Source organism: Orycteropus afer, unplaced genomic scaffold (assembly GCF_000298275.1).
Source record: "Orycteropus afer afer isolate SDZICR_OR568_19922 unplaced genomic scaffold, OryAfe1.0 scaffold00063, whole genome shotgun sequence".
Lineage (NCBI taxonomy): Eukaryota > Metazoa > Chordata > Mammalia > Tubulidentata > Orycteropodidae > Orycteropus > Orycteropus afer.
This window is the reverse complement of record NW_006921650.1, coordinates 6,804,330-6,817,930: the sequence shown is the minus strand read 5'-3', so window position 1 is coordinate 6,817,930 and position 13,601 is coordinate 6,804,330. Positions and strand designations below refer to the sequence as shown.

The window sequence follows — 13,601 nt, the reverse complement described above, 5'->3', positions numbered from 1 at the left end:
TATGAAGTTTCTCTAACCTCATTTTTTCAGGTTAAATTCTATTTTTTCTCTGAAATAATTGAAAATCTACCTCTTCTACATATCTAGTATATTTCAACAATTTTATTTTTACTTATTTTATGGGACTGATCTCATTTTACCTAATATCACTGTTGTTTTTATCTATCTATCTATATACATATATATATATACACACACATACACACACACACACATATATTTTTTTTTTTCTCTACCAACCTGGAAATTCCTTGAGGATAGTGACAGTATCTTTACATTCTCCAAAATACTTTATGCACACAAAAAAACTAAATTGTTCAGGAGATAAGGGAAAATGCAGCACTAAATACTCTGGAGGAAGCTTGAGAATACCACTCATCTAACTGAAAATAATTACTGTAAAGCCTGGGACAATGAATGAAATCTTTATGAGAAAGAATTTAGAGAAAGATGAATCATCTTAGAACAATTAAATGCATCTTGAAAAACACCCTTTTAGGACAAGAAAAGACAGGGAGCAATTCAAGAAATCAGAATTTATATTATTATAATATCAGTAAGCTCTGGTGGCATAGTGCCTAAGGCATCTGACAGCTAACCAGAAGGCTGGTGGTTCAAACCCACCAACCACTCCTCAGAAGGAAGGCTGGGCAATCTATTTCCATAGAGATAGCACCTCAGAAACCCAAGGAGGGATCGCTATGAGTCAAATTGACTCAATGGCAGTGTTTTTTTATTATAATATATGTAATAAAAAATATATAATAATTAATAAAAACATACATTTTGTATGATGCTTTGAAGTTTTCAAGGCACTCCCTTATATAATTATTTAATATAATCTGCATATCAACTTTATGAGGTAGGTAGATGTTTTTATAACCAAAAACCCACTGCTATTGAGTTGAATCCGACTTATAGTGAACCCCATAGGTTTCCAAGGCTGGAAATCTTCATGGAAGCAGATTGCCTCACCTTTTTTCCATGGAGTGGCTGCTGGGTTTGAACCTATGACCTTCTGGTTAGCAGCCAGTGCCTTAACCACAGCACCACCAGAACTCTTTTTTCACTGTACAGATGAGAAAAATGAAACTTGAAGCAGTTAGGTAACCTGACAAGGTCATACATATGGTTACTACTAGAGTTAAATCCACTGTGTCCTCATAAGAATATGAGAATGAAGGGGTAAACAACATCTCAGTATTATCATGAAAATATCTTTGACCTGGGGCATCCCCTGGTTTTTAAATTTTTTAAATTTCATTTATTTTGTTTTGTTGATAATACACATAGCAAAACATATACCAATTCAAAAGTTTCTACATGTACAATTTAGTGACATTGGTTACATCCTTCCAGTTGTATAACCATTCTCACTCTCCATTTCTGAGTCGTTCCTACCTCATTAACATAAATATACTGCCCTCTAAGTTTCCTATCTAATCTTTTGAGTTGCTGTTGTTAATCTGCTAGATAGTTCTTAGAAGAGCATAAAGCTCAAGGAAGAGTTTTTCACTAGTTACGCTAAACAGGTATTCAGTTCTAAGATGACTTCAGAGGATATTTTTGGCTTAAGGCTTAAAGATGATTTCAACGCAATACTTTCAGGGGTTTATCCACCTCCATGGCTTTAGAAAGGAGCTCTGGTAGCGTAGTGCCTAAGGCACTTGACTGCTAACCAGAAGGCTGGCGCTTCAAACCTACCAGCCACTCCTCAGAAGGAAGATGGGGCAATCTACTTCTGTAGTGATATCGCCTCGGAAACCCAAGGACGGCTGTCTATGAGTTGCGAATTGACTCCACAGCAGTGGAAAAAAAAAAAAGTAGATAAGGAAGCTGACCTCTAAGAGATATTAAGTAACCTCGCCAAAGGCTGTACTTGTAGGAACTAACAGGTGGAACTGAGATCTACATATATTTCAAGCCCATTAAATACTTCAGTTTTCATGTAGTAAGTAGTTGAAAATATCACCATTCTTTTATTAAAGAAAATGACTCCCTGCCCCCCCCACACACGAGACAACGATTTAAACAAATATAAACATATAAATTTGAGATTCTTAAGCTAAAAATCCATTGCCTCCCAACTCCTCAGTGTACTTTCTCATGGTTTGAACTCTATTGTCTTCCTCTTTTTGTTTAGTCCCAGGTAAAGCATGTGATTTTGTTTTTTTCAGCACTGTTGCTGCTACCAGTATTTTACTGGTAACATGAAGAAACAATTATTAGAGTTCAGTTAAAGAAAATTTAGGGTAGGGCCTTCTAAATCTGAATATTAAAAATTATAATGGGAAACAAGACCAGTTCTAGGGAAAAAAAGAGCAAATTTTCAAGGAGGCAGGGAAAAAAAAAAAAAACAGGTGGGGGGACAAAAGATGTACAGCAAAGGGAACGATATTTAGTTACTGATCGCTAATACTAGAATTAAAGAAAGCAAAGTAATTTTGAGCTGGAAAGCACCCTAAAATTGTCAAATTGATAAATTTTATAGGCAAACAAACTGAGATGCTGAGAGGTAAAACGAAGTACCTTGCTCACTGTCACACACTAAGACACCAGGTACATTTAACAGGCCGTAAATAATATAGGCTCTTCGTATGTTAGCCAAGAAGTTTCAATTTAAAAAATTTATCAAAAGCAATGTTCCCATAAGAAATAATGGTAAAAAAAAAACTTATGTCTTTTTTAATGTATGGGCTACATAAAGCAAATAGTTAACTACCACTGTGAACACTGAACTGAGCACGGCTGAGGAGAAGAGTTGTTATTACTGTGTGAGATGAATAGGAGATCAAGAGTGACACTGGGGCAACTAGTGGAGCGAACCCCAATCCTGCCCCAACTCTCACATTTAACAATAAATGGAAGGCTGTGGTTCCAATGAAGACTTCTGGGGGCTTCTTCATACCACAGTTTCCCAAAGAACTAAAAGGACACTTCTCTTACATGACACAGTGTCAAATCACATTTACACATGTAAATTTTACAGTAAGGATAAACAAACATAACATAAACCTAAAACAAAATAACAGAAATTTCAAGGGTGAATAAGAGACTTGGCACTGTGCAATGATATTTACTAGTGATTATCTATCCTATATAGGGAGGTAGCTCAGTGGTTAAAGTGCTCAGCTGTTAACCAAAGGTCGAAGGTTCAAACCCACCAGGCACTCCACAGGATAAAGATGTGGCAGTCTGCTTCCATAAGGATTTACAATCTTGGAATCCTATGGAGCAATTCTACTCTGTTGTATAGGACCAAAATGAGTTGGAAAGTTGGAGTCAACTTGATGGCAGTGGTTTTTTGTTTTTCTTTTTTTTAAGCTATCCTACTGTATGATCTGGGAGCTCTAGTGGTATAGTGCCTAAGGCATGTGACTGCTAACCAGAAGGCTGGCAGTTCAAACCCACCAGCCACCCCTTGAAAGGAAGACTGGGCAACCTACTTTTGTAGAGACACCTTCTTGGAAACCCAAGGAGAGGTTACTATGAGTCGTAATTGACCCAATGGCAGTGATCTGGCATTTTTTTCTTTTTTTTCCCCACTGTATGATCTGGCAATGCCTAAGATCATTGAAGATGTTTTTCCCATGGGGCAAGCCTTGCAATTCTAAACAGTGGCACAGATACAGTAATCAAAGCTCTAAATAGCTACTTCATAAAGCTAACATGGTAGAGAAAAAATACCTGATATAAGAACAATTTTGAAAAGGAGCATTAACATTTATAATTTTTTTCTTTCTTTAAAAAAAAAAAAAAAGAATAAATAATCCACTTACCAGCATGCATAATGAATGGGTGCCCAGTGGTCACTATCTAATTGATTGACTGAAAATCTTTCATTGAGAAGACGGCTCAGTAATTCTGAATCCCCTTCACAGGCACTTCGATGGAGAGGAAAATCATCCACCCACTGTCGCTCTCTATTCATTAAAAACAAATTTAAAATTTTGTTAAAAAAAAAGTTAGTTAAATTCAAATTGTTTCAATACAAATATCATATATCCCTGAAAGCTAGTATCACTGAGTAGCTGAAAACTAGTGATTACTAGTATACTGCAAACTAGTAAGATAAATAATTTAAAAAAATATTTGAAGATACAAGTTTTAAAAAGGCAACATGGAGTAAAACCAAAACAGTACTTGTCTTCTGTGACACTGCTCATGCTTCTCTGCCACTTTTCTTGTTTGGGAATTTGAATTTTTGAGTAGTCTGGAGCTCCAAGACCAAAGTATGGGTTTATTACCACTTTATCTACCTAGAAAGGGAAAACAAAACAAAAACAAAAAACCCTTAAGAACTTTAGATATTTGACTTTTAAGCTTAAATGTGGGTGTCAACTTAATGTTTACAATTAGTAAAAGATATATTTATTTCAGAAAAGAAAAAATTAAATTTGATACAAGTATCTTTTGAGACCAGAGTCAAAAAATTCACTCACTCTTACCCGATTTGTATACTGAAGATCTGATCCAAACAAAGGGTTGTAAATACAGGTATCTGCTTTCTCTAGGGCTAACATTTTACCCTTTATTTCTAGTGCACTATAGCCCATATGTAGTGAGTTTTCTGTCTGACTTGATTCAGTAGCATATGCAGGGTTTATGACATTAGTTTTTATCCGCTCAAGAGGGGAAGGTCGAAATAAAGCTGGAATAAAGTGAGATTGTGCATGACGTTCATCTAACCACCTGCAAGGTAGGAAGAAATCACAGATGTATTTCCTCAAAAATGGAGATAAATAGAGTAGACTACTATGTTACACTTACATATATTCTAATATTACATTCAACTTATCATTTTAATTAGTATTGATTATTTATTATTAATAAAAGTTTTTTTAATGGACTCAGCAAATAATTTTTTAAAGTATGTATACCATTATAATAACAAAACTTCTTCCTAAAACTATTAAGTACTTTTTCGGTTGTTATTTGTTTTTACATTTTGGAGGGTAAAATACATATACAACATAAAATTTGGCATTTTAACCATTTTAAATATAGAATTCAGTGGCATTAATTGCTTTGTTATGTAACTATCACCAATATCCATTTTGAAACGTTTTTCAGCATCTTAAACAGAAACTCAATACTCTGAGTAATACTTCTCCATTTCTGCCACCCTGCCCCTGCCCTAGTAAGCACTAATAAACTTTGGGCTCTATACATTTGCCTATTCTAGAGATTTCATTTAAGTGGGATCATATAATATGTGTCTTTTTGTGTCTGACAATTTTACTCAGCATAATGTTTTCAAGGTTCATGGAAGTTGTAGCACTGATCAGAAGTTCATTTCTTTTTATGGCTGAATGATCCCTTTTATGTATATACCACATTTTGTTTATCCATTCATCTGTTGATGGACAGTTGGGTTGTTTACACCTTTTGGCTACTGTAAATAATGATGCAAGGAACATCAGTGTACAAGTTTAAGGACTTTTTAATAACCTTGAACCACTGAGATGTAGGTGAAATTAGCCCTATTGTTACAGAGAGACAAAGCCATGACAGGCTAAACGACTTCATTCAGGTAAGAGTACTTTAATACTAATTGTTTTTTTAAATTGTAATTTGGGTGAAAGTTTACAGAGCAGATTCACTTTCCATACAGCAGTTCACGTACACTTTGTCTCATGACATTGACTACAATTTACCACAATGCAACAGCTCCCTTCCCACTTCCTCTCGATAGTTACCTCTTCCCTGTGTCCATCCTTTCATGCACTCCTGCCCCCTGAGCTGTCTTCCTGTATATAAACAGCCCTTCTTTCTCCCATGATTGTTCTCTCCAAGGAGTGTTCTACCTCAGGTAAGTGTTCGACTCATATGCCTATCTTTTGTTTGGCTGGAAGTCACAGGTGTGGGTTCAATTCCAGACCTGAAGGACAGCTAGCAGCCATAGTCTCAGTGGTTCCACCAGGCTCCAGCAGACCAGTAAAACTGGTCCCTTTTTTCCTTTTTTTTCCCCCCAAATGATTTTGAGTTTTGTTTCACATTGTTCTCCCTCTCTATTCAGTATCTACTACATAGATCCCCCTCCGAGTGGTGGAGAGGTAGCCGGGCACCATCTAATTCTTCTGGTCTCATAGTCATATAGGCTGTGGATCGCATGGTGTAATACCAAGTTTTATACTATTAAAAATTAGTACTTCTAGTTTTATAAGCCCCCCCCCAAAAAAACCAAACCCACTGCCATCGAGTCAATTCCAAACCATAGCAAACCCCACTGAGTTTCTAAGACTGTAAATCTTTACAGAAGCAGATTGCCTTATCTTCCTCCCATGGTGCAGCTGCTGGGTTTGAACCACTGACCTTTTGCTTAGGAGCTAAATGCCTCACCCACTAGGCCACCAGAGCGCCATGGTTTTATGACAGGGGACTCATAATTTTTAAGCCAGGGCTCCTTTGTCATTCTTGAAGAATAAAATTAACATGTTGCACACAAATCAAGAAAATCCTGTCTTATGGGTTTTTCATTTTTATATTATACTTCAAAAACTTACCGTTTTCTTGATACATGTATTATTAACTTCATTATTTTCTTCTAAAAGTCTGTATCTATCATAGCTAATTTCTACTATGAACATGTATTTATTGAAAAATATTGTTAATGGCATTTCTTACTTATCCAAGGCTATTAACATCCTTGCTGTAAGTGTAGCAAAGTGAGTGCTGGATTCGCTACAGACTCGCATAATATCTTGTAAGCAGTAAAAAATTGGGCATCCTGGAGTATATGTATACTTAGTATTATCTGAAAAAGAAAAATGAATTATGCCATTATATAAAAGGTTTACAATGGCATGTTTTTCATTTGGAAGTATACAGTATGTTAAAAAAAACTAAAACTTGCTAAGTATAACATAAATTCTTCAACAAAGCTGTCTTATTAATAAGGTTTCCAACACCATTTGAAATAGTGAACTTTTTAACCTAAGCATAAATATATTTGTACTGTTAGAACTGGCTAATAAAATATGTATAGGTACTGTGTGTCAGCAGGCTGATAGGATGCCCATCCCACTGCCATCAAGTTGATTCTGACTCAAAGCAACCTTATAGAACAGAGTAGAACTGCCCCATATGGTTTCCAAAGATGTAAGTCTTTAAGGAAACAGACTGCCTCATCATTCTTCCACTGAGTGCCTGGTGAGTTCAAACTGCCAACCTCTTGGCTAGCTGTTGAATCCTTTAACCAATGAACAACGATTAATATCTCCAGTATTCTTTTACCATCTCACATGAGGCCTGTACTCCATAGTTCCAAAAGTGTTTCACATATAATACATCACTGAATTCTTCTAGTCCTATGAACCAAGTAGGGGCAGGTACCAGTATAGTCACTATTTTATAAATAACAGGCTGAGGTTTAATGGGGTAACTTGCCCAAGGTCACAAAATTAATGGAGAACAACAAGGTCTGCAATGAAATTTACTATTTTTTTTCTATCATTTCAGGATTTTCAAGGCTCAAATTAATTTTTTTTTTTTTTATTAGGATTTGGGTGAAGATTTACAGAGTAAATTCACTTTTCATACAGCAGTTCACATATACTTTGTCTCATGTCATTCAAATTAATTTTTAATACTAGATCTAAGTTCTTTAAATTTTACCAACATTGTGGGTCAGAGGATTTTAGAATTATCACTGACACCTTTTTGTCCCAAAATGCAAGGTAGATCCAGATCACAATTGGTTAATTTTCTAGAATATTTACATATCTACTTCTGTCTATAGCTTCTTTGAGAAAAAAAAAAAATTTTTTTTCTAACATGAACACTTTTAATTTTAATTATGGCTTTCCTTCTCCTTGCTTCTCTAGTCTCCTTTTTAAAAAAGAAAAACACTACTGTTCAGCATCCAAAAAAAATCAAACTCACTGCCACTGAGTTGATTCAACTCACAGCAACCCCTCCTTGGGTTTCTGAGGTGGTATCTCTATGGAAGTAGATTGCCCAGTCTTCCTTCTAAGGAGTGGCTGGTGGGTTGGAACCTCCAGTCTTCTATTTAGCAGTCAAATGCCTTAGGCACTATGCCACCAGAGCTCCCACTGTTCAGCACAGAAGCCTGTATTTTACTTTGAAATCAAAAGTTTTGTTTCCATATCAAATCAGCCCATCTTCTATCAATGTGAAAACCTGTACTTAACTATTTCATAGTAGTAACTGAATATAATTCCTAAGTTCCTCCATAGACTTTAATTTAGCATCTGAAGTTTATACATTCATAAGATAAATTTAGACTACCTTTGACAACTGATGGAACAATAAATAATGCTGCTTCTCTGCCCATCTTCTCTCCATCCAGAGGAAATGTTTTCATTAGTACCACTCGTTTTCCTAATCATTAGGAAAAAAAAAAGTCAGCAAAGTAAAAAAAATTAGGTTTTTAAATCTTACAAATAACATTCAGAATTAGAAAACAAGTATTTTTGTAAAAAGTCAAGGCAAGATTTATATATGGAAGGAAATTTTCTTTGTTCATTACCAGGGTGGGAGGGAAAAGGAGGGAACACTGCTAGATAGGTAGAGACAAGTATTGATTTGAGTGAAGGGAAGGGCAACGTACCAAATGTGAATGATCAACATGGTGGCATCGAGGAAGAGGAAGACATAGAGAGATGCATGGGAGGTATAGACAACAAAGACGAACCCTTCTGCACATACAGTACTGCGTTGTCAGTGATGCCAAACACTGATCCACGGGTGGACAGATGGATGGACAAGCTGTGTCTGTGCAGAGGGGAACGTGCCCATGACCATGTATAGGGTTGGCAGACAATGCTTCTACAAGTGTATTCATACATTCTGTAAGAATTCCCAGATATATAATGGAGCTGACAAGTGACAAGGTTGTAGTCACTTTTTGGCCACAGTCAGCTACCCAGAAGGAGTGAGTAGTTGGACCTGTGGGCTTGGGATAATGGTCACAGGGGACATCAAGCTCAACTGGCATAACATACTACACAAAAACATTGTTCCACATCCTACTTTGGCAAGTAGCAACTGAGATCTTAAAAGCTTGCAAGCAGCCATCTCCATGCAACAATGGGTTTCCTCTCATCCAGAGCAAAGAAGAATGAAGAAAACCCAAGACACATGGAAACAATTAGTCCATGGAACTGGTACACCAGGCCATCCTCAGCCTATACAACTACGAAACCAGAAGAACTAGATGGTGCCCAGTTACCACTGTCAACCACTTGGAGGAGGATCTATCTAGGAGATCCTGGATAGCATGGGAGTACAACATGGAACAAACCTCAAAATCATTTAAAAAAAAAAAGAGACCAGGTTTGCTGGTCTGATAGAGCCTGGTGGAACCCGAGACTATGGCCACTAGGTAGGTGCCCTTCAGGTCTGGAATTGAACCCACTCCTGTTGCTTCCAGCCAAACAAAAGATAGGCATGTGAGCTGAACAGTTACATTAGGTAGATACACTCCTTGGAGAGATCAATCATGGGAGAACAGAAGGCCTGTATGTGCACAGGAGACAGCTTAAAGGGCAGGAGTGCATGGGAGCGAAGGACACAAGGAAGAGGTAGCTATGGGGAAGAAGTGTGAGGAGAGCTGTTGCACTGTGGGAAATCAGTCAATGTCATGAGACAAATGTATGTGAACTGCTGTATGTAAGATGAATTTGCTCTGTAAACTTTCACCCAAATCATAATAAAATTAAAATATATATACATTTTAAAAGACCACATTAGGAGGCATGCAAATGTAACAACCCACCCAACTGCCACTGAGTTGATTCCAACTCATGCAACCCCCACTGGGTTTCCAAGGCTGTAATCTTTACAGAAGCAGATTGCCTCATCTTTCTTCTGTGGAGTGGCTGGTGGGTTCGAAATGCTGACCTTCTGATTAGCAGCCCAATGCCTTAATCATAGCACCACCAGAGCTCCTTAAACATACTAACAGTCAATTTTATTATCTGTACAAGTAACAACTGGTAATTCTGATAATGTATAATTCTACTTCTATGGACAATCAAGAAGCTACCTATGCATAGCAAGGAAAACTGTCCTGCCAAGGACTGAGAGAGTAGCTGAATAGCAAAGTGTATAAGGGCAGAAGGTCCCTGGGTGGCACAAACAGACTGCACATAACTACTGACATAAATGTTGGTTGTTAAAACCCATCCAGTAGTGCCATGGAAAAAAAGCCTGGTGATCTGTTTCATAGAGATTACAGCCAAGAAAACCCTATGGAGCAATTTTACTCTGTAACATATGGGACAACCGTGAGTCAGAATCAAACTGACAGCAATGGTTTCTTTGTTTTTGGTAATGCAGGGGCAAAAGACATAATGCTTTCTCACTCAGCTGGGATGTAGACAATAAGAATCTTAGTTGAGTCTGGGCTGACTAAGAAGGACGTATACATAAATTTCAAAACTTATGGTTTAGCAGCTCTCTTCCATTAACATTCAGCTTCTACCACCAACTGCAATTTGTATTAAAATCTGACTGGACTACATACTATTTTTCTGAATTGTAACATCATTCTTAGTCTGTTTTTCATGATTTGGCAACAAAGGGGCTATAAATATTAACCAACAAATCTTACACTCTAAAACCCCTCATCCTCTAGATACTTTTGCCATGATTTTTATCAACCCTTCAAATCTCCCTAAGGAGCACTGGTACAGTGGTAAAAGCATTGGGCTACTAACTAAAAGGCTGGCAGTTCGAACCTACCAACCGATCCACAGCAGAAAGATGAGGCAGTCTGCTTCTGTAAAGATTTATAGCCTTGGAAATTCTATATGGCAGTATTACCTTATCCTATAGGGTCACTGTGAGTTGGAATTCACTCGATGGCAGTGGGTTTTTTTAATTTTCCAATCTCTCTATCCCAAGAAATAGAATCTTCATCCTGACTCAGAAAGAAATGCCTACCTGACAGGTAGTATGCTTTCTGTGCACAGAAAGGTAACATAAGAGTTCACAAGTTTATTTATTCACAAAATACTAGAGTCATTATTTATGATTATTATGGCCCACAATTATTACTGTCCCCAAACAAGTATTTTATTAAAATGGACAGTTGTACAAAATACGTGCTAGATAAAGAATAACAATCTAAGTTTCAGAGGTACTATTTCTTTTGTTTGGCTTGAGGTTTTGTTCCCACTTAATCTTTTCTGCCTTGTTGCTCCCTGAAACCTGGTTCTGATCCACTGTTTAATTGCCTACTTTAAAAGTTTACTTACATGTGTAGAACTATGAGATCTGTTGTGGGAGAAAAAAAAACAACACACACTGACTAAAGGTTGGTAGATAAGAGTTCTAGTCCTAATTCCTCCATTAATGATAGTATGATCTTCTTGTTGTTGTTATGTGCCATCGAGTTGGACCTGACTCATAGCGACCCCTCCTTGGGTTTCTGAGGCAGTATCACTACGGAAGTAGATTGCCCCATCTTTCTTCTGAGCAGTGGCTGGTGGGTTTGAACCACCAGCCTTCTGGTTAGCAGTCAAGTGCCTTAGGCATTACGCTACCAGAGCTCCTAATATGATCTTAGCAGGTGACAATCTACATTTGCATTTAATCTGTATTTTACAGATGTGAAAATGACCACACACCAGCTCATAGGATCAAGTTAAGGATATCATGAATAAATATGAATGGTATTGCTTTGTAAACTATCTACTATTATTGTTGTTAATTGCCATCAATTCAGACTCATAGTGGCCCCATGTGTATAGAATAAAACTGCTGTATAGGGTTTTTAAGGCCATGACTTTTCAGAAGCAGACTGCCAGGCCTGTCTTCTGAAATGCTGGGTGGGTTTGAACCACCAGCCTTTTGGCCAGTAGTTGAGCACTTAATTGTTTACATAACCCAGTTGCTTAAACTACCTATAAAAACAAAAAAAAACCAAACTCAACCTGTTGTTGTTATATGTCGTTGAGTCGGCCCCAACTCATAGTGACCCCTCCTTGGGTTTCCGAGGCAGTATCACTACGGAAGTAGATTGCCCAGCCTTCCTTCCGAGGAGTGGCTGGTGCGTTCGAACCACCAGCCTTCTCGTTAGCAGTCAAATGCTTTAGGCCCTATGCTACAAGAGCTCCCAAACCCAACCTACTGCCTTCAGTTCAATTCTGACTTATAATGACCCTATAGGACAGAGTAGAACTGCCTCACAGGCCTGAATCTTTCTCCCCAGGAGCAGCTTGTGGGTTTGAATTGACACCTTTTTGGTTAACTGCCAAGTGCTTAACCACTACACTACCATGGCTCCTAAGCTATAATGCTGCACAAAAATGTAAGGCATGACTACTGCTACTATGAAGTCATTTGTGATTTTCATGTGATATTTATATAATGAATCATATTACTCTATAAAAATATTTCAAACATTTTAGAAAAACTGAATTGAATAGGATAATCAGGAAATAGCACAGGTAATGAATACAGTTATTTAGTTAAGCAAAACTTCTCCATTTACTTTTATTAAAAGCCGCTTAAAAATATATTAGCACATTTTACTGCCTAAGAACACAGGACATAACTATGTTAAGCACATTTCAGGATGCCTGTCCACTTATAACTCTACCTAAGGGAGGTTATTCAGCTTTCTGAGCCGGGAAACATTCTTGTTAACACTAACACCTCTCCTATTCCTGTTTTGGGTGAATGGACGAATGGTAGAGTCTGGCTGATTCAGGACAAATTACGACTTGTTGATCTCAGCTCAAATACATGATATAACTAATCAGACTTCTGTTTCAGAAATTTAGTCTCAGGGTAGGCCCTGATAACTCAACAATTTAGCAAAAGTGGAATAAGTCTGGATGGAATTTTATCAGAGAAGTTAAAAACAAAGGCACGTAAGACTAAGTTTATAGCATACAAAAAGGAGTCTTTGACATATCTGATCACCAACAAGGACAGTCTCTTTTTTTAAATTAAATCAGTTTCAAGATCATTTAATTAATAGTAACTCTGCTAATTAGGTAAAGGGGATTTTTTCTGTAGGACTCAGAATCTGTATCAAAGATCTGTAAGTTTATACAGGAACTTCTTTAATCCTGAGTTATAATGCTCAGAGCCCCAACCCACAGAAACCCTATAAAATCTCTACTAGAGCAGTTACCCAGTTCTTCAAGTAAAATACAGTGAATAGTATCTCCAAAGATTATGGGACTCAGGCTTATAGTTCAGCTATCTCCAGATAACATACTCAAACTAATTAATAAATCAAATCACAGGAATCAGCTTTATCTCTACAACAAAAACGCCTTCTTACTGCAACAGATAAATCAGACAACTAAATGATTATTAAAATGAATAGGAGGTGCAACTACTGGTCTCTCCCCATCCAAAGCAAAGAAGAGTGAAGAAAATCAAAGATGCAGGAAACAATTTGCCCAAAGGACTAACGGAGCATGTGAACCCCATCCTCCATTACTCTGAGACCAAAAGAAGTAGATGGTGCCTAGGTACCACTGCTGACTTCCAAAAGGGATCACAATAAGTGGTCCTGGCTTATCTCTAGAATTTATAGAAAACTCCAACACCTCAATAACAAAAAGACAAATAATCCAATTAAAAAAATGGGCAGAAGACATGAATAGACACTTCACCAA

At 37.2% G+C, this 13,601-nt stretch overlaps 1 protein-coding gene across 1 annotated transcript in view; it reads right to left on the bottom strand.

Moving 5' to 3' along the window:
• KRIT1 (KRIT1 ankyrin repeat containing) overlaps positions 1–13,601 on the bottom strand; it is a 36,334-nt gene that overhangs the window by 18,347 nt on the left and 4,386 nt on the right. The window contains exons 3-7 of the mRNA XM_007939819.2: positions 8,251–8,343; positions 6,628–6,757; positions 4,449–4,692; positions 4,144–4,259; positions 3,780–3,923 (exon numbers count right to left, since the gene is read on the bottom strand). Of these exons, the coding sequence (XP_007938010.1) occupies positions 3,780–3,923; positions 4,144–4,259; positions 4,449–4,692; positions 6,628–6,757; positions 8,251–8,343 (727 nt within the window). The remainder of the gene's footprint in view (positions 1–3,779; positions 3,924–4,143; positions 4,260–4,448; positions 4,693–6,627; positions 6,758–8,250; positions 8,344–13,601) is intronic.